Here is a 21419-nt window from a genome sequence, read left to right on the forward strand (position 1 = left end):
GAGTCTTGCCAAAGGCTTACTGCAAAAAACCACTTATACTCCAAATTCATTCAATTGTTTCGATTTCTATCTGTAACTTTTTATAGCTTTAAAAAGAAAATTGAGCCCACTAAGTTAGCTTTGATAAGGTTCCCCCACACCAAGACGAAAGTGTCGCAGCGGTGGCGGCGACGGAAAAATCGCGATCGACGCGGCAGTGTATATATGAAGCGGCTAGAGTACAACCCCACACCTGGGCGGCAAACCGCGCTGTTTTGCAGCGTTTGTACTGCGTTAAATGTGTATCGCGTCTGCTGCGAATATCGTGTGCATCACACGAACGCGGCAAATTCGCAGCGGCGGCGAATGTTTCGCGGTGTGCATCACACGAACGCGGCAAATTCGCAGCGGCGGCGAACGTTTCGCTGTGTGCATCACACGAACGCGGCAAATTCGCAGCGGCGGCGAACGTTTCGCTGTGTGCATCACACGAACGCGGCAAATTCGCAGCGGCGGCGAATGTTTCGCGGTGTGACGTGCTACTCACACCGCAGCGTTGAAGTGATCATATCGTTTCAAATGTATTCGACATCGGACGAGGAAGAAGCTCTCCTATTACTTGCAGTAAATGAAGACACTAAAAGGTAGAACACAATAAGATAAGGGTATTAGAAAGACGTGCCACAGGTAGCAATAGAAGAATGCCAGTGTTATGTATGTCAACGTCATACCTTCCTAGCTCTTAGCTGAGTGTCATAATCCTACCGGTCATGTACAATAATTTCTCTTACAAACGCGTGACCAGACTGAGGGGTACACAATCTACTCCGATATGTAACTGCACTAGTCATTATGGATGGTAGAGGGATGAGAAGCAGCATTTCTACGTCCATGATAAGGTTTCAATCCGACGAGGGTCGATACCTTGCGTCTAGTTTTGTTCCTTTCACGGACAAAGGTCGATCCTTGACTGCATATTTGGCCTAGAACGACACGTTGTTGTTGAACCTATTGTTCATGGGACGCTAGTTACTCCTCTACATGTTCCTCTGGTTACTCATAGCTATACACATAAACCATCCCTGGGACGTTTCATTACAGTGTACTTCTTTACGATTCAGTACTTAACTTGGCGCGCATATTTATTGCTTATGACACACTTCGACCCACGTTTAGGTTATTGGTCTACACTGCTCCAAACGACCCTATTTGTACTTATTGCGTAAATTACTAATGTCTACCATTATGGATATTGGGTAGGAAACGAAGGTATTAACCTAGAGCGCCACAAATATGGAGAATACCACACGCTGATGCCACACCTTCGGAAGGACGAACAGCGCTTTCACATTTACTTCCGAATGAGTAGCACGTCTTTTGACGAATTATTGGGTCTGATCGACAATAGAATTAGGAAACAGGATACAAATTATCGTGAAGCTATCTCACCCGAAGAACGCCTGGCAATTACATTACGGTAAATATATTTGTCATATTTATTATCTGCGTGTAAAGTAAGGCCTGTATGTACTGCAATGTATTTATTGTATTTTACATCATGAACAAGATATCATAGAGCGCGCATTTACATAATAAACAAGACATCATAGAGCGCGCATTTACATAATAAACAAGAAATCATAGAGCAATCATTTATTTATCATTTAAGTTTCTATTAATTATTTAAATTTGCGACTATTTATGCATATGGATTAAAGTTTTTGACAAATGATGCTGCGGAAGAGTCGTCTGAACCATGGGCCTCACTGATGGTATCATCACGTGAGTCGCATGGCGATGGATGTCTGTAATCGGACGGAACTTGGTCACAACATTCCTCTAAATTTAGCAATTCCTGCTCCATAATCACCTCTGCTATTTTAAGTTTAGCGATTGCCTGTCGTTTCGCCGTAAACCCTTTTACAGTTTTGGCATGAGCCAGAAAAAGGCATCATATACTGCCTTTCGTTTCGACTCGAAATAGCTGATCATGTCGTTGACGGCAGAGGGTGCAGAGCTCTTGGCATTGGGTTTATTTTTCGGTGTGGCGTTACTTGTGGCGTTACTTGTTTCAGTGGTACATTCAATATCATTGCTCCCGATGTTGTTCTTTGGTAAACTAGCGCAAATGTCAGGACGCGATGAATGTGCACTGTCTAAGCTAGCTTCAGATGTAGTTATAGTGTCAGTAGAACTATTGTCACAGTTCACATCGCTGACATTTGAGGACGTAGAAGCAAACGACATGAATGGACGAAAGAACTCCATCTGCTCAGACCAGATCCATTTCTTGAAGTTTGCAGCCTGGCCAGTCTTCGTTTTGGTGGACCTTATGTATTTCCCATAGGAATCCCTAAGATTCTTCCACCTCTTCTTAACGTCTTCTCCTGAAAATACATTACATTTTACAGATATCTCGCCACTGGTGATACCTTTTACACCATTAGTCATAGCTTTCGGGTGGGATTCTCAACAGTGGCTGGAATAGTGCCACAAGTGTGTGAAGCAATATATGCAGTTTTAGAGCCTATATATTTACCGGAACCCACAGCTGATGTGTGGAGACGATCAGCTGCAGGGTTTCAAACCTCCTGGAACTTTCCGAACTGCATTGGCAGCGTGGACGGCAAACACATTACATTAAAGTGCCCGGACAAAACTGGTTCTAACTATTGGTGTTATTTGAATAAGTTTTCACTGGTGCTGATGGCAATTGTAGGCCCAGACTATAAATTTATATGTGTCGACATTGGTGGGTATGGCAAAAACAGCGATGGCGGTATATTTGAGGCCTCAAACATGGGACAAAGATTTGAATCCAATATGATGAATGTTCCGGGACCCACACCATTACCAGGGCAAACTGCACCCACCCCATATGTTGTCATTGGGGATGAAGCATTTGCATTGAAACCGTATTTAATGAGACCCTTCCCATATCGACAAAGTAGGACCGATCCTGAGAAAGAGACATATAATACAAGACTATGCAGTGCAAGAAGGGTGGTAGAAAATGCCTTTGGAATACTGGCTCAAAAATGGCGCATTTTTTACCGACCCATCGAAACAAAGGTGGAGACTTCAATTCTTATTGTAAAGGCTGCATGCGTCATGCACAAATATATACGTACTAAGGACTGCAATAGTGCCTTGCTTACACCTTTGGCTCCTCCTGAGGCAGAACTTGGCGCTTTTGGTGCTGTTGAAAATGATCCCAGACGTGCCAGCACCACAGCATTTGCAGTAAGAGACGCATTTGTGACCTATTTTAATGCCACGGTCACAGACCCAAATGTCACATAGGTGTGTTATTATGAACTTACTGTAGTAAACCGACAACATATTTCACACATGCAAAAGGATATCGCGTGCTTTTGTAATTACCAACTGTAATTGTGCTTATATCATTAACTTCTAACTATGCCTGAATAAACGAGTCTTGATACGCTAACTGCAGTCTCATTCCCCAATATATTTCCATACATCCACCTTAGGCTAATCCGGAAGTTACGCTTACCTTGGGATTCATGGAGGCGAGTAACGAGAAGAAGTCTGTCGTCTGCCTTTGTAGCAGACGACAGATTAAATCTTCCCGTTACTCCCGTCCCATCTGCTCCATGAATCACGAGATAAGCCGCACTTCTGGTGATAGGGAATAATATGGATTAGACAGTGAATTTGTTTGACGTTTAACCAATGGGCTTATCCACTTCCAACATCTAGGCCTACTCCTAGTAAGCTACGTTAAATTACCAATAATACCAAAGGATATGTCAATTCTACTTTGGTGCTTGCTTACAATACAAAACATACTACTTACCACTTTCATTTAACGTAACGCCTATATCGCGCCATATTTTGTCCCTTTTGCGTATGTTTTTATAGTCCTCGTGGGACAAATCATAAAGGCAGTGGTGACCTCTGACCAATTCTATGAGTTCTTCGGTTTTTGCCGTCATTTGACATGCAGACGCTAACTTCACTTGGTAACGTTCTTTGGTTTATGAATTGAATCGGTTCTTTGCCGCGTCGTTCGCAGCGCGACATTAATTACAGTAGATGGCGCTTTTTAATGTCCTTTGGTCGTCCAATGGGGAGCGCGCGGGTTCACGTGACTTTCTTTGAGGCTGCGGCAAAAACGGACGTTGGTGTGGGCAGCTACGCGAATTGAGTTGCCGCGTCGATCGCGATTTTTCCGTCGCCGCCACCGCTGCGACACTTTCGTCTTGGTGTGGGGGAACCTTTATTCGAAAATGTACGATATTTTGTATAAGGTGAAGAAAATGGTACACAGGTCGTTGTTTGAATTCTAGGAGAGCGGTTGCTCTCTTAGATAAGACTTCATACTGCTCTTAATGTATAAGGAGGGTTTTTTGTTTGGATGTAGTTTTTTTTGTATTGTATTGATTGTTTTGAAAAAACTCCACTGAACTAAAATTCGGACCCTGAATATGTGGTTAAAATTTCAAAGAGATCCCTCCATTAGTTTTTCTTATAGAAAATAAAGTTGCTAAGGGTGGTTTTCATTTCCATAAAAAAATTCAGTCATTTTGGCAAAAAAAGGGAAATTTTCCCATAGGAATAACATGGGAAATGTTTACTGTGATGGCCAAAGCTACTCGACCATTTTTTGAAGACTATTTATTCGATAGGTCTGAAAATGGTTTTAAATGAAAGGTTGAACATTTTTCTGGTGCCTTTCGAAGTTTTATTGAAAACAATTAATATTAAGTATTACTTTTTGTACTTTTAAGCACATACTTAAACTTACGACCTTTTATTCTGTTGGACTTACGTGGTTTAATCCTAGCTAAAATCATACAGAAACGTACTGTTGGACTTACGCTGTTTTACCGCTAATAGAGCGACTGAGCGAAGATTTTTGTTAAGACAACGCGTGTGGCTATGTCGAGCTTAAGGCGAATTTTTTAACTTTTCACATAAAAGAAGGGGTTAATTCGTCCTCATTTTATTTTAATTTTGTAAGTTAAACCTTATTATAATTTAATACAAAAGAATTTAAATTTAGGATTTAGCCGATAATTTTTAAATTCACTGATTTCACTAAGCCTTGGTCAAAATTTAAATAATGCTGATTGTATGTAGAGACTAGAGACCAATTGGCCGTGTTGGCCTGTTGGGTTCGTTTTAAGGTGTTTCACCTGGTGCCATCGGCCAACGATAGTCGCTAATTAGGTAATTTGTTTAAATTAAATCAATTTTTGTTGTTTAAAGTTGATTAATGCAAACTACGCACCAGGGTTCGTTCCCTGGTTTCTCGACTGGTGCCACCAGCGGCCAGCCAAGTGCCAACGGTTACCGCTATGAAGATACGTTTTTTACTGGTAAAATAAATGATAGATTCAATCACACTATCACTAAATCCTGTCACCAAATCAACCTATATTTTTAATTCAGGTCCTTCCAATCATTTGTACTAGGTAACAATTGAATTATTAATTATTTTGTGCCAATTCTAACGTTACCTAAGAAAACAGTAAACAATGGCGAGATTGCCAACGATAAACGCTACAAAGATTATCTCTGGTGCAACCGGCAAACGATAACCACTGCTTACATCATTTTGTTTGTTTAAATTAGTGGTAAAATAATTGATAGATTAAATCACACGATCACTAAACCCTGCTGACAAACCAGTTTTCTATCCCGGCTCTTGCAATCATTTTTATTAGGTAACAGTTACGTTTTTAATTACTATTTATAACCGCTATTTAGAATAAACGTTTTTGTTTAAATTAGATACATTTTTGATGTGTAAAGGAGATTAATTCACACTACGCAGAAGGGTTCTTTCCCTGGTTTCTAGACAACGGTTACCGCTATGAAGATACGTTTTTTGCTGGCAAAATAAATGATACATTCAATCACACTATCACTAATTCCTGTCATCAAATCAATATTTTTAATTCAGCCTCTTCCAAGCACGAAATTACAAATTAAAGGGGTGTACAGTGTGTTAATTAATTAATATAAATTTTTGGATAAATATGTAGCACACTATCATTATTAAATTTCTGAAGAGAGGAAAAAAAGGTTGAAATTAATTTTCTTTAAATTTTAAATGCGAATTTGGCTCAGAAAAAACCAGCGCCAGAAGCCTGTCTTATAAAATTTTCACAAGATGATTCGTTCAAGAATGTCTAGAATTAAGTCGCATAGAAGCATGAATCTATATAACTATGAATATACAGCTCTATCATATGCCCCTTCTATCATGTCGATTTGATTTGGGTGTTACCCTCCTACCCTTGAGGCGTTTTGCGTACCTCTAATAGCCAATCACGAGACAGAGGAAGTGACGTTTCGAATTTACACACCCCCGGACTCCCCCTCCCTTCTCCCGCTCCTAACACTATCAGACACGTGACTGATGTCTCCTTTCGCTAAGCCCCGCCCAAACCTTATCGAGAGGTTAGACAGCGTTATATAGATTCATGATAGAAGTAATAAATATTTCACCTAAGTCAGCTGACTTGGCCAGGCAGGGTTTAGCCCACTCGATCCTCACGGACGCTGCTCTGCAACTTGCGTCGTGTTACGCGTGGGCTATGGGCAGGGTAAACAAATACGGGGCTGCCAGGCCAGGGTGGGAAATAAGGATCTTTTTAAAACTGGACATTGGGCCAGTGACCCCCCCTTGGTCTGGAATAAATAAACTGGTCCATGACCACTGACCAGGGCGCGTCGTCTGCTAAATTGAAGAAGTGGATAATTACAATATATTAGCTAATGTCTGGACTCTGGAAACCCTTGAATTTTCTTAGTGGACCACTGACCCCCCTCCGATTTAATTTTTAAACTGGTTCAGGCAATTTTTAAACTGTTCATTTGCCCTGTGCCACCGTTTTATTTCCCACGCTGTGCCAGGCTGTCTCTTACACAACAATGATGGCCATTATCCTTCATGAGAAATGCTTCCTTGTCCAGTGTGGGAAATAAGGCGATGGCACAGGGCAAATGACCAGTTTAAAAATAAAACCACGGGACCACTAAGAAAATTCAAGGGTAACCAGAGTCCAGACATTAACTCAAAAAGTTTAATTGTCCAATTCCTAAATTTAGCAGACGACGTGACCTGGTCAATTATTATTATATAGCGCGAGCCGCTTGTGTCCATGAGCGCGGATCGAGTGGGCTATGCTTTCAGGCAGAAACTTAAAGAAAGGCAAATATTTAGTTATTTTCTTTAAAAATTCGTCGAAATGTCATTAAGTTATGAAGAAATTGATTAACGCAAGTCGATCAAGAAATTAATTATTTAATAAAAATTAATATTTGTTTACATAAATTAATGATTCATTTATGTTACAATATATTATTCATTTGTGTTGCTAAGGAAATGGCTGGATAACCTTTTGTAAGATAAAGGGATAGCAAAATGACTAGGAAACGTTTTCTTAAGTTCAGGGATAATAATTATTAAAATGGATTAATGAGAACAGAACGTTAATTTATTAAAATTAATCAAAAAAAAATGGAATAATGATGGCGAAATGAATCTTTTTAAGAGATACCAAAATGGCTGTGAAACCGTTTCTGAACGTCAAGGGATAATGAAATGACTGAAAAAAACCTTTTCTTAACTTCAAGGGATAACGAAATGGCTGTTCAATCGTTTCTTAACTTCAACCATAAATTTGTCAAGGTGACCGAGAGCTTGTAATGAAGTGGCGCTAGCGGAACGTCTATTCTCGTAAAGCGACAGCTGGTGAGGTTCTGTCAAAAGCTTATCATGCACTAAGTAGGAAGATGGGCTGGAAAACGTGTGAGGCCAATTCTTGCGTCGTTCTTCAACTATCAGTAATACTTATGGAACATATCTTATAAACTTACGGTTCAAGGGATAACAAAATTGCTAGTCAACCGTTTCTTAAGTTCAAGGGATAACAAAATGGCTGGTCAACTGTTTCTTAAGCCCAAGGGATAACGAAATATAACTAAGCTTTTGTCTGGGAAGGGATGGCCACACTAAGCATGTGCCTTGTTTACAGGTGGGTCCCTTTACAATGCATAGAGGAGCTGTAGCTAGCCCCTATGCCACAGCTAACATATAGGCTTGCCTCTGTGGTTGCCAGCGAATTCTTTTTTTTTTTGCGAAATAACTGAGAGTAAGACCGAAGTAACAGATATTAATCAAAACGCGTCTTGGATTTAACTAGGGGTGTGCGAATACCACTTTTTGGGTATCGAACCGGTTATCGAATACCCAAAAATTTTCCTTATCAAATACCGAATCGAATAGTTTATTCCAAATCGAATACCGAATAGTTGGGCCTTGGTAATTTTTTTCCTTCTCGATTAATCGCGAATAGTTAAGACTAGTAACCGCGAATATTTAACCCTAATATCCGCGAATACTAGGCCAACTATTCTCGGTTAATCGGGTAGTAACCCTAATATTCGCCAATAGTCAATTCAAAGCAAGGAGAAGAACATTAGAAGCTCCTAAATTTCAAAATACCCCTCCTCATTGGTGGTCAAGTATTTCTTAAAATTTTCCTATGCACTTGCTGGTAGTTTTTGATGGGAGACAAATAAAATTGGGATGAAATTTTTTTAAATAAGGTGGGTCTCTCTAGAGCCTAGGACCTAAATTTATGGTAGTCGAACTTTAACCGAATAGTCAGTTCGGTATTCGATATTCGAATCGAATAGTGAAAATGGGCTTATCGAATACCGAATCAAATTATTCGGTTCGGTATTCGATCGAATTATTCGATTGAATACCGAATCGAATTATTCGGTTCGGTATTCGATCGAATTATTCGATTGAAACGGTTAACCGCACACCTCTAGATTTAACCAAGACCTAAAAAGTATCGATAAGAACAAGGTTAATCACTTGACTGAATGCGCAGATATTGAAACTTTTTTTTAATTAAAACTTACATGCTTAAGAAAGTATGTTCCATCACCCTATTCCACTGAATAAACTTACTTTACTGGTAGTAAATCTTTTCCCTCTCAATAATTTGAAAAATTTACTTATCTCGGGTTTTCGAGCACAATTCCATTCCCCGAAACCATTTTATAACTACATTTATTATCACTTTTAAGAGTTTTCGTGTGGAAAAATACCATATAACTAGTAACTACACGTAACGGACGGTAACGGTAACAATGACAAATTTGACAAAACGATTTAGGGTAGTCTGCTTTAGTCTCTGCTGCGCCCGATACGAACAAGGAGGATGTATAGTTGTATACCCCCCTTGATAGAAGTACGCCTTGTGCCATTCTCATGCCTTGTCTTTCGCTGACCTTGTCACCAAGGCAATAGCCCACTCAATTACGCGTTAAGCTGCTCGAGAATTCTGTGTGAATAGTACTTTTTAAGGTCAGCAAATAGTAATGGTTTTTGAGAGCATTCCTCGCCTTGAAATAGGACAACTACGAAATAATTCGACCAAATTGAAGTTTAAATATTCGAACAAATCTTATTTTATAAATATCTTCTACCATTTCAATTTCTATAAAACTGTTCTACCAAATGCATACAGAGGGCTACCAGAAGTCTCTGGCGCTACTAGAAATACTACATTTACTATAGGAAGATTCGCAGCGACCAGTTTAAAAATCCCATATTCCATTAAAAACCGTTAATACATTATCCTTGTTCCTGAAGATATACAGACTAAGTAGCAGAGTCGAGCCACAGCGTCGTAGATCACGCGACTCGGTGAACGCAGGCTATTTTGCAAAATAACCAAGTCATAATTTTCAGGCTACGACCACGCTTAAGTTAACAATTACAACAAAGAACATCAAAAAATTACGAATATCATGCACGCCCCTACTGCTTGCGAACCATAGAAACGCCATGGCAGAACCGTTTGACCATTGTCTGTCGTACCGCTGCTATAGACCCTTTGTACGTAAAAAAAAAGAGATGTCAATCCTCAGTATCGGGACATACGGGGGGGGGTTTGACCCCTCGCCGTCTCTGCTCTATTTATGATCTTTCCATTGACTCGAGCGAGATGGAAGGAAAACTTTTACCCCCGTGTCTTTCCATGTCAAAGTGGTCTATTACATAATTCAGTTTAACCAAGAGTAAAAATCATAACGTCCCTATTGAATGTGGTGCCATTGTTGAAATTTGCACTAAAATTAACAAAAGGTTTCACTATGGAGCGTTCAGGGCATGAACGGGGATATGTTAGCAACCTATTAACGACACAATGTCATACACGTACTCTCTTAAAAGTGATAATAAATGTAGTTATAAAATGTTTTCGGGGAATGGAATTGTGCTCGAAAACCCGAGATAAGTAAATTTTTCAAATTATTGAGAGGGAAAAAAATTACTACCAGTAAAGTAAGTTTATTCAATGGAATAGGGTGATGGAACATACTTTCTTAAGCATGTAAGTTTTAATTAAAAAAAAGTTTCAATATCTGCGCATTCAGTCAAGTGATTAACCTTGTTCTTATCGATACTTTTTAGGTCTTGGTTAAATCCAAGACGCGTTTTGATTAATGATTGATGACTTCATAACGGTCGTTTCCTTGAAGATTTCGCCAAGGATTATTTAAATAGAATTTTAAAATAAATAGACATTTTATTCTAAAGAAAATGTTTTGATGCAAAAAAAATCAATGGTTAATTTGTACGCTACTGTCTTTTTTACCTCTCCGAGTGACGTATGTCACGGAGAGGTTCTAATTTCGACGTGTGTGTCTGTCTGTCTGTCTCCCCAGGGGACCGCGTTCGCAGTTTCCGAATCGAAGCAAATGTGTTCGCTACTTCCGGACCGCATTCACAGTTCCCGGAAAATTCAAAACTTGAGGTTATCCACAATTCAACTGACCACTATTACTTCATCTGACTAGTCAATTGTCCATTCCACATGAACACCAATCTGTATTCATTGGCTTCTAACACCACCATCTTTTGGGCGTTGTTTTTGTCTATCCCACATAGGCACCAGTCTGTACTTACTGGCTTCTAACACCACCATCTTCTGGTCTCTGTTTTTGTCCATCCCACATGGACACCAGTCTGTACTTACTGGCTTCTAACACCACCATCTTCTTGTCTCTGTTATTGTCCATCCCACATGGACACCAGTCTGTACACTTGGCTTCTAACACCACCATCTTCTGGTCTCTGTTTTTGTCCATCCCACATGGACACCAGTCTGTACACCTGATTTCTAACACCACCATCTTCTGGTCTTTGTTTTTGTCCATTCCACATGGACACCAGTCTGCACACCTGGCTTCTACTCCATCGTCATCGTTGGGTTTAAGACTTTCGCGGCGATCAGCTAGGGTTACGAGAAACGTCTAGCCTCCCTAAGGTGGGATCACCACCAAAGGTTTTCGCAATTGCGGTTGTTCTTGCTTTTAGCTGGAGTTCGACACCCTTATATACTACCTATTTGAGTGAGGCGAAGCAACCGGCGTATGCTTCATTTCAAACGCCAATATTAGTCAAGTCTCTCAAGAATGTTTAATTGTTCTTTATCAACACGATGTAACGATCAATAAGGCGAACAACTAACGAAGAAAATGTTTAATATTAATTATATTTATTAAATTATTTAAGAAAAATCTGTGCTAACTAAAACCATATAGTCAAAGTTTATATAGGACGAGTAATGAAGATTGCGAATAAAGTCGGTACACTGTACACATTTCATAGTTAATATAGAGCGAGTATTTAAGCATTTAGCCCACTGTATTACTAATCATGGAAACTCTAGAAAGTTAAAATAGGTCGAGCATTGATGTTAATAGAGACGGAGTAGAGGAGTTGAATTAGGATAAATAACAAATTCAGTTTGTTGTGTCATTGTCTCAGTTAGAGAGGTAACGGTTGGTAAGTGCGAAACTATCGTAAGTATGATAGGTTGTGTTTCCCAGTTTTGGGCACATTCGCGTTGTTTTGATGTGTAAAGAAATCCTACAGAATCATAATATTCCCTTTATCCATAATATAAAGTGAATATGTGGAAATATTTTTCGTTATTATGATGCATTTAGTACTTTTGTAGCTTTAAAGCTCTGTTTCATTTTGATAATCCAAAAATTTATTTTAATATCTTTATTTGAAATGGCTGTTTATATATTACTTAAGCTATACTACATCTGTATATAGAATAATCCTTGGTTTAGTGATTTCACGAAGAAAGCTAAGATCTAGACTCCGGCGGGTATATCTAGTATTACCCGCAATAGGCTTAGTGAAATAAAGAGTAAATAATTGAGGCCAGAGGTGAAGTAAACTTTGGGTTTTGATTTTCGTGTCTGAAATGAAAAGAAATCAACGGTTCAGAGTGAGCCGAAAGTTAAATACACTCTTAGTTAATCAGGTTAAGATTTTATAATTGAAGAAAAGATCATGGTGGCAATTAGATTAGTAGGGCTAAGCTACAGAGTTTTTATTCTCTTTATAGTGCGCACTGAGTATCAATGCGTCTAGCTACAATTTAGCTTTGGTATTATTTAACGTTAACACCATAGATAGTATACACAAGGATCGGAAGGTATGCCTTCCGTAGTGTATCTCTCTTTGCCGCGCTTGTGCGGGGGGGCCGCACGCCAAACTTCTGCAGTTGACTTCCGCTTCTGCGCAGACGAGGTCTGCCTGCTCGTTTTTCGTGCATGACTCGCCGTACGCATGCGCTGGTTTCCGGAAGTAGAACCTACCCAGTTTGTACAAAGCGCGGCAAGCTCTCCCCCGACCTTCTGATCCTTGTGTTTATTATCTATGTTAACACTCATGTTGGCAAACTAAGTATATTGTTGAGGTGAGGTGAGACGAGACGATAGTGTTTACACTGCAAACCAGTTGCGAATGTAGCTATCAGAATAAAGAGTAAACAGCTGAAGCGTAGGCTTCATTTCCTGTTCTTTTTGCCATTGACTGATTTTCATGTGTCCAAGATTTATCCTTATTGGATGTAAAATGTCGTCTGCTTTACTGTATATTCGCTATGCTTGGAATACTGCTTCAATATTTCGTAAATTTTTACTTCAAAAAAGAGAAATAATTCCATATCTAGGTAAATAACTTTGTACTAGTAGACCTCTTGACTCGGAGAGGTAATATTTTGGTTTTCCCAACTTGTATTTTAATGAACTTTTAGAAGTTATTAATATTTAAATAAAACATAAAAACCATTATAAGGAGATCAGCAGTCTTTCAAGGAAAAAAATCAATTTTTTGTATTAGATTAAAAAAGAGTCGGAATTTTATTTGCTTGAGAGAATCACAAACTGATTGTCAATACAACAAAATTTAGTTTCGAAATAAATTTCAGATTATACTTTTAAAATTAAAAAACTATTATGATAACAATTTGTGTTCCATCGCCCTTTATCGGTTCCATTGTTCTTGAATATCAGATTTAACATCGCCTATTCTTTTTTGTAAACAGCACTAAAAAATGAATACAGAATCAGCAGACACTTAAATTGTTGATGATATATTTGATTACAAGATAACCTTTCAGCTTTTCTACAGCTACACGATTTACGTCGCATAACAAATCCAGTTAATTAGTAGGCCTAGTCATTAATGGTCTTGCCTTAATGAACAATTGAACTCAATAAACACCAAGCCTTCATTTTGTTTTAGTTTTATATTAACTTTCTGAGAGTAATGCTTAAAAATGTTAAAATTTTAAGCAATTTTTCGGACAACAATTTTCAAATATAACGTCATCTTCATATTTCGGCTTAAAAATATTTTAAAATAGGCGAAAATGGAGCAATAAAAAGAGTAGAATTCATTTTATGATACCATAAAATTGTAAAAAAGTAATTTGTTAAATTAGGCGGTTGCAGATTTTCCGTATTTTTCAATCGGTTAATATCCTTTAATTTTAATGAGAGTTTAAATGACTTAGAACGTTTGTAACCATAAATAATTCTACCGTAGCAGTCAAATTAGATTTAGTCATTTAATCTAACACTCCGAGCCACATAATCATATACTCAAGGAAAACCGCGACATTTCAAAACGAAAAAGATATTTAACTGATAAGATAACCGGAAAAATTCTTTATTTTAATCATGATTGTAGAAATATTGGTCTCAAAAATGCATTTAAAAAATTGAATAAAATGAGACTAATGAATAAAATATAAGAAATAACTAGCAATATAAACAGTAACTAGAATATAAATATTGTTAACTAGGATATAAATAGAGTTAACTAGGATATAAATAGAGTTAACTAGAATATAAATATAGTTAACTTGTATATAAATAGAGTTAACTAGAATATAAATATAGTTAACTTGGATATAAATATAGTTAACTAGAATATAAATATAGTTAACTTGGATATAAATATTGTTAACTAGGATATAAATATAGTTAACTAGGATATAAATAGAACTAACTAGGATATAAAGAGTTAACTTTAGCAAAAAAATTGTACGAGAAAAAAGTAATTGGCTGACTAATTCGCCATAGTACGATTAACATATCTATGTCACGGAGAATTTTACGCATAAGGAGTGGAAGGCAAATGTTTTCATGTTTTAATGTGCGGTTATCGGCGAGTGGATTTCTCGTAATTATTATAGTTAGAGAATGGAAACTTGAGTTCTCTGATAATATGTTACGTTGGTTGGATTTTTAAGTACTAAAATATAAATCAGGGTTCGAGTGAAATTTTTAAATTGAAAATCCCTGAACTTTCCAGGTTATCCCTGACAAAATTTTGCTAATATCCCTAACCATTTTAAGGTGTTAACGAGAGCCCACTTCACACCTGACCTTAATTACCATTGCTCGAAGCATGGTTTGATATACCAATACAAACGAAATCCCTGACTTTTTTAGAAACTAATTTAAATCCCTGACTTATCCCCAATTTTTTCCCACGTCTTCCAAATCCCTGACTGATCCTGATTATCAATTACTAGCCTTCGAACTCAAGTCATAACACACTATCATACCACGAGCCGCAGTCGACAGGCAGGTTAAAATAATGCTTTAGCAGACGACACTTATAACATCAAGCCGAGGGGGCAGACGCTCTGGATCTCTGTGTACACCTGAGTTCAAAACAGTTCAGCTTTGACAGTGCATTTAGTTCAAATCCTTCGGAACTCAGAGTTCAGCTTTGACAGTACATTGAGTTCAAGTCATATTGCACACCTGAGTTCTCAAGTGTCTACCCCCTTGCATCAAGCTACATCAAGTTGAAAATTGAAACTTATAGGCACCCCCTGATACCTACTCTTCCCAGGGTTGTTTTATTTAAATCAAGCGATTTTTTTTATAAAAAATTATTTGAATAAAATCAAGTATTTATTTTTATTTTAAAAAAAAATGTTGTCTAGGATTCCAAGAAATAGTTAACTAGAAAAGACCTGTAATTAAAAATAATCATGGTTTTGGCATAATTCAGTTTAAATTTTTCCCAGAACTCCAGTTTGTCTTGCTGGAAAGGCTAGGAAATGAAATAGCGGTCAAGCTAGTCTTTTTGTACAAGCATTTGAATAGTAAATATCATGATTAGTTTGCTTTTTGTTAATTTTGACTCAAAAGTTTAAACGTTGGTAATTTACTAACTAGTAGTTATATAAAATTAAAAAAAAACGGATATAAATCAATAAAATAGATTTTTTTTTGAATTTTTTGAAAAAATCCAAAAAATCGTCAACCCTCACTCTTCCACTCCATATGTATAAAATTCTCTCTGGTTATATGGATTATTTAAGCATCTAATTCCATCAAGACCAAATCCCAAGCTTCTTCTTTTGCGCTTCATCTTCGGCGTCATCCAAGTCATCTCTGATATGCCCGTATTCCGCCCCGCTTTTCCTGTACACTTTTGCCAGTCCTTCCCTGACCAGAATGACTGATAGGTTGCCTTCCTGGAGATAGACGGAGCCCAACGTCCGTCGGAATCTATCTTTTTTGTAAGTTTTCACTTCTATTCTCTTATTCAGAATTAGTTCTCTGGTTCTGTCCCTGGCTTCGATGGCGAATGGCTGGTTGCCTTTGATTTCAGGCGTATCTACCCCGATCAGACGAACTTTTATTTCCTGACCCGAGTCCGTCAATAGTGTGAAGGTGTCGCCATCATAGACTGCCGTTACTTTACCAATAATGGTGTCAGACATGGTGGCTTACGATGATATGATTGAAACTTGCTAATTGAAATTATAGAGTAAAAATTACTTATTGTGTTCGTCAAGAGAATCTTACCGTAAAAAAGAATCCAGCTAGAGGTGTGCGGTTAACCGTTTCAATCGAATAATTCGATCGAATACCGAACCAAATAATTCGATCCATTAGATAAGCTAATTTTCACTATTCGATACGAATATCGAATACCGAATTGACTATATTCGGTTAAAGTTCGCCTACCATATATTTAGTAGGGCTGTGCGAGCCTTAATTTTTTGGGTTCGAGGCGAGCCTCGAGCCTTGCTTTTTTCGGTTATCGAGCTTCGAGCCTAAAGCTGCATGTTCAAAATCTGGTTTCGAGCTTTTATCTAGCCTAAAATTTCAATGGCGAGCCTTTACGACTTTCAATTTTAGCTCTTAATTTGGAATGCTATTCCTTTTTACTTTCAATTACTGGCCTTAGTAAAGAAAAAACCCTATTAATTCGTAAATATATCAGATAAAACTTTTATTTGACTATAATTAAACTTGAATCCTATTTTCACTAATCGAAATTACTTACGTGCACTGACAATCGTATTTTCCTATACATAAAAGTTAAACTAAAACTTCAAAGCCAATCAAATGTGGGCTTACAAAAATGGAACCAACCAGAATAATTTCCTATTTAGCGCATCACTGCAGCGTCTCAACATTCAGTAGATTGTGTTAGATGGTAATTCTTGACCTTTAACCTAATCTAGAATCTCACAGACCACTGACTGAACCTCGATAACCTTAAGCCTTGGTCTCGAGCTTTTATCGAGCTTTTTTCCGAGGCTCGAAAACTTGTCGAGCCTTTCAAAAGTTGCTTATCGAGTACTCGCACAAGCCTAATATTTAGGTCGTTGGCACTAGCGAGACCCACCTTATTTTAATAAATATCTTCCCAATTTTTTTGGTTTGCCATCTAAAGCTACCAGCAAGTGCCTAGGTATATTTTAAAAATACTTGACCATCAATTATGAGAGGTATTTTGAAATTTAGGAGCTACTAGTTGTTTTCCTCCTTGCTTTGTATTAACTATTCACGAAAACTGGGGTTACTACCCGATTAATCGCGAATAGTTAAGCCTAATACTCGCGAATACTAGGCTCAACTATTCGCGAGTATTAGGGTTAACTATTCGAGATTTATCGGTTAGTAAAAAAAATATCAAGGCCTAACTATTCAGTATTCCATTTGGAATGAACTTTTCGATTCGGTATTGGATAAGGAAAAATTTTTGGTATTCGGTTACCGGTTCGATACCAAAAAGTGGTATTCACACGCCTCGAAATGCAGCATGGGCAAACACAATCAGAGCGGGTTTCAAATTATTGGGGAGGGTATTATTTTGGAGCTAAAAGTTTTAAGATTTAACTCGAGGTTTGGAAATGTAGCTTTAAAATCTATTTTGTTAAAATTGTCGATCTATCGGGGAATCAATAATATTCGTTACAAAAAACGTACGAGTTTTTCCTAAGTTGAAGTTTACTGGATAGTATGTTATATTGTCTAAAAGTACTTCACATAGGAATTTGCCTAATAAAAGTTATTTAGAAATATTGCGTCGCTTCTCTGTATTATTTGGTTAATTGTTATTAATTTTAAGCTACAAATGGTGGAGCGATATTCGTAGGTGTCTTGAATTGAAAAAAATTGGTTTCTCAAATCTTTCAATTCGATATTTAATTTAGTTATGTTAGAAACGTAAGAATAACCATCTTTGGGACTGTTTACGGGTTTAGAGTAGGGGTTAATAAATGCTACAATTAAGGAGAGGTTGAGGGAGTAATGAAGATATAACAAAACGAATTAATTAACATGAACCTCGTAAAATAACTAATGATCACACAAAGCATTTCTCAGCAATTTTCTGTTAACCTTCCCACGGCCAAAAAGGGTTTGCAAGCATAGTTGGGATATTTTTCAAATGGTTCAGAGAAAAAAACTATTGTTATGGAGAGACACTATTAAACTAGTTACAGTTTTTCTCAATCAAAAATAAGGAGAAAAACATGAGAGGGTTCAGATATTTTTGTTACCAAATTAAGGGGTTACACATTGTTACTAGGAATAGGGTAGTCGAAAAAAGCATTTGCAATCCAAAATTTTTAAAAATCTTTTTTTCTAATTTTGCGAAGACTGTTATTTACAATCTGAATTATCTTTCGTTTCAGAATATAGAAGACACGAAAGTATTAATATTCGCCCCCAAAATTGCAGTCTCATATAGAATTAGCCGCAATACAGGGTGTTTTTTAAAAGTCCATAAATAATGAAGGAGTGTGTTTATTGGGGCCTAAAACAAGGAAATATCCAACAATGAAGACTACGACTTTAAACTGAGTAACCAGCTTGTTTAGAACTATTAGACAATTTTCATAGCCTTCAATCTAAAAACGGTTTGGTACCTTTGCTCAGCAGAAGGGTATAATATGCATAGAAGTATGCCTACGACGGTAATGTCAAGCCAATCACAAGTTTCATAGTGTTTGAAGATCTTCCATGCAGCACCTATTACATACGAAATATTTTCGGATTCATTGTTGGATCCCTGTCAAGTCTTTAGCATCACAGACTGCGCTCTTGTACGTTAATTAATTAATTAAACATCCTGAAACTTGGGACTGGCTTGACATTACCGTCGTAAGCATACTTCTACACATTTCATGCCCTTCTGCTGAGTAAAGGTACAAAACGTTTTAGATTGAAGGCTATTGAAATTGTCTTATAGCCCTAAACAAGCTGGTAACTCGGATTAAAGTCGTACTCTACATTGTTGGATATTTCCTTGTTTTCGGGGCCAATGTTTGGGGGCCATATCTCCGTAACCAAATGTTGTACACCCCATGTTCTTCGACGCTGTCCACTCAGTTGGGCGCAATAAACACGTTCCTTCATTATTGATGGGCTTTTCAATAACACCCTGTATAATCCAAACTCGGAATCTAACGAAATAAGTTTTAAAACTTTTCTTTTTTCATTTTGACGAATAGCCTTTTCATCAAGAAACTAAAACGATTTTTCAATTTTGACGGCCTTACTATCGGTTTTTTTAAATATGAATAAATGCAAAGTAAAATATTGATCAAGAAGACACGATAAAATCCCTTTTATTCAATATATTTTCGACGTATCATTTTCTGAAATGCACCATGCAATGCAATTGAAAAGCTAAATTCGTAAGTATAGTGGCACCTGAAGTTGCGATTTATATAAAGAGGTGAAAATTAATGAAAAATGCAAAAACCTTTATGTAGAGAACAGTCTTCGTTAATAAATTTAGTTTACCTCTGTTTCGAACAACAGACTATTTCCAGTTACAGCAAAATTTTTACTGAAAATTACTTTCGTACACGTTTAAAATAATGAATATAATAATCAATCGTACTTCATTAACACTACTTTAATTACTTTTGATCAGCGTTTACTTTTACCATTTTATCAAGCTCGATTGAACTTTCGAATGCGTGGACTTTAAATAAAATTTTATTCACATAAAAGTTTGTATAAATATCTCCTTTGGACTTTACTACAACACAACACGTAAAGAGGGAGAAATAATAAGCGATCTTTGGTCTTACCTTAATTGGTTATGATATTCAATTCGGAAATTATAAACACCTTGCGTTTAGTTTGATGTAAAATTAAATAGTGTTTGGGTTTTACAGAAAACAAAAGAGCGTTTCTTATTTCGTTTCAAAATGTAGAGGCGTCAGATAAGGAAGGATGTTAATAAAAAGTTATCTTATCTGCATCCTCCTTACGCGTTCAATTGTAATTCTAAGAAACCGAACGGGTACACTTTTTATTTTATGATGTTAAAACATAACATATTCAATCCTAGTGTATTGAGAGTTCAAACTCGTCATTTTTTCAACAAGTTGGGAAACAAAAGCTAACCTCTCCGAGTCGAGACGCAATTAAGAGGTTTTTTTAGATAATTAACGGAATTTAATTGATATTAATTATATTAATCATCATTAGTTTACCTTAATTCTATTTTAGTCGTTTTAAGAAACATCATTCCTAAAATCATATCAAACATAGCTATTGTTGACGTTTGAATTCTAGCGTATGCCTCTTTAACAATTTTTGGAGGTTTTGGGTATGTATGGCGATTGATTCACAATAAATGATAAGAAAACAGGCAATTGCGTGATCCTTTGGTGGAAGCCCTGCCAAAGGGAGGCTAGACGTTTCCCGTAACCATAGCCGATCGCCGCGTATGTCTTAATCCAGACGATGGCAGTAGAGCCAAAATATACTTTCTGCGAACGCGTTTGCTGCGAATTGCCAACATCAAAAGCGGTGACAGACACACAGACTCGTCCAGTGTAATACCTCTCCTTAACGTCATCGTCAGTCGGAGAGGTAAAAACTCGAGTTTGTGCATCATTTTGCATTAATTATGGAAACCTTTACCTCTCTACAAATTCGATACTTCCCAATTGCGTTCGACTTTGAGAGGGGGGTTAACCAACTTAAGGGGAAGGTGAAAAGGAAAATGAAAGGAATTTCATCGTTTTTTTTTTTTACTAATTATAAGATCAATCTGCATAATGAAACATCCAAGAAATAACGCAGAATTATTTTAAAATTACAATTAGTTTTAAATTTCATATATAATTTTAAATAAGTACCTAGAACCATTAGCGTAACTCCCTGCCTTATTGTTAATTCTTGTGTCACGCTCGGTGTCTCGCGCCACGATTGTCACATCGCGCGCAAATTTTATCAAATCTTTCGATAAATTTTAGAGATGAGCCGATACCAGTTTAAATCGATACCGATATATCGGTTTAGCCAAATATCGGTACCAATACCATTATGGCATCGATATTGGCCCATCTCTATTGATGTTCCGATACAATTTTAAACAGATACCGATGTACCGAAACCGATATTGTTATCGGTATCGGCCTTTCTCTAATAAATTTTATTCGACCCGGAGCGTGCCTTGAAATTTGACATTAGCAACGATAATCGACGATTCCTGTTTTTTCAAAAAAAAATGTGTTGGGATATTATCGAATCAATTTTTAAATCTGAATGTTAAATTGAGGTATTTTTAAGTCGTTTTTGGCGTACAAATATTTTCACTGTTAAAAAGAATTACAGCCTACTAAAATGAATGTTCACAAATATTTTTTGACTTATAAAACAAAACCAAATAAAAAGATTGTCACGAAAAGTTGTCTGAAACCTAAAAATTAATTGACGTGAAAAGTAATGTGTCGTATTACTGTAGTTGACAAAAGATGAGTCGCAAATTAGAAAAGCTTAAGAAAAACTGTGCT

The 21419-nt window shown here is 37.1% G+C and overlaps 2 protein-coding genes and 1 long non-coding RNA gene across 5 annotated transcripts; 1 reads left to right on the top strand and 2 right to left on the bottom strand.

Annotated features, from left to right (window-relative positions):
- Window positions 1-1505: 1505 nt before the first annotated feature.
- LOC149627433 (uncharacterized) lies at window positions 1506-4219 on the bottom strand. Of its 2 annotated transcripts, XR_016374594.1 has the most exons (4): window positions 3800-4219; window positions 3111-3242; window positions 1850-2366; window positions 1506-1784 (listed from the first exon to the last, which is right to left on the bottom strand). XR_016374594.1 is itself a non-coding variant. In XM_089852145.1 (3 exons), the coding sequence occupies exons 1-3, from the start codon at window positions 3936-3938 to the stop codon at window positions 1900-1902; spliced, it is 738 nt and encodes a 245-aa protein (XP_089708271.1). In that variant the 5' UTR covers window positions 3939-4219; the 3' UTR covers window positions 1506-1899. The 2 variants fall into 2 exon arrangements, 1 of the variants encoding a protein (XP_089708271.1); XM_089852145.1 differs by having other exon boundaries at window positions 1506-2366.
- Window positions 4220-4605: 386 nt separating this feature from the next.
- LOC149627434 (uncharacterized) lies at window positions 4606-6026 on the top strand. 2 transcript variants are annotated; one of them, XR_016374462.1, is made up of 6 exons: window positions 4606-4961; window positions 5086-5175; window positions 5240-5324; window positions 5398-5420; window positions 5478-5672; window positions 5740-6026. It is a non-coding gene; the product is annotated as an uncharacterized LOC149627434 (long non-coding RNA). The 2 variants fall into 2 exon arrangements; XR_016374461.1 differs by having other exon boundaries at window positions 4606-5175.
- Window positions 6027-13197: 7171 nt separating this feature from the next.
- Window positions 13198-19832, bottom strand: LOC149627435 (uncharacterized). The gene is made up of 2 exons (XM_089852146.1): window positions 19704-19832; window positions 13198-16118 (listed from the first exon to the last, which is right to left on the bottom strand). Exon 2 carries the CDS (start codon window positions 16086-16088, stop codon window positions 15696-15698), a length of 393 nt encoding a protein of 130 aa, XP_089708272.1. The 5' UTR covers window positions 16089-16118; window positions 19704-19832; the 3' UTR covers window positions 13198-15695.
- Between the last annotated feature and the right edge of the window lie 1587 nt (window positions 19833-21419).

Source organism: Phalangium opilio, unplaced genomic scaffold (genome assembly GCF_054372755.1).
Source record: "Phalangium opilio isolate 3A_F unplaced genomic scaffold, DU_Popi_V2 ptg000105l_1, whole genome shotgun sequence".
NCBI lineage: Eukaryota > Metazoa > Arthropoda > Arachnida > Opiliones > Phalangiidae > Phalangium > Phalangium opilio.

Excerpts from the sequence above, each read along its gene's own strand:
- LOC149627433 (XM_089852145.1), bottom strand. The coding sequence starts at position 3,938 with ATGACGGCAAAAACCGAAGAACTCATAGAATTGGTCAGAGGTCACCAC. Across the intron at positions 3,243-3,799 it reads CGTTACGTTAAATGAAAGTG|GTCACAAATGCGTCTCTTAC; the intron begins GTAAGTAGTATG and ends GCATTAAAATAG. Across the intron at positions 2,367-3,110 it reads AGGCACTATTGCAGTCCTTA|GAGAAGACGTTAAGAAGAGG; the intron begins GTACGTATATAT and ends ATGTATTTTCAG.
- LOC149627435 (XM_089852146.1), bottom strand. The coding sequence starts at position 16,088 with ATGTCTGACACCATTATTGGTAAAGTAACGGCAGTCTATGATGGCGAC.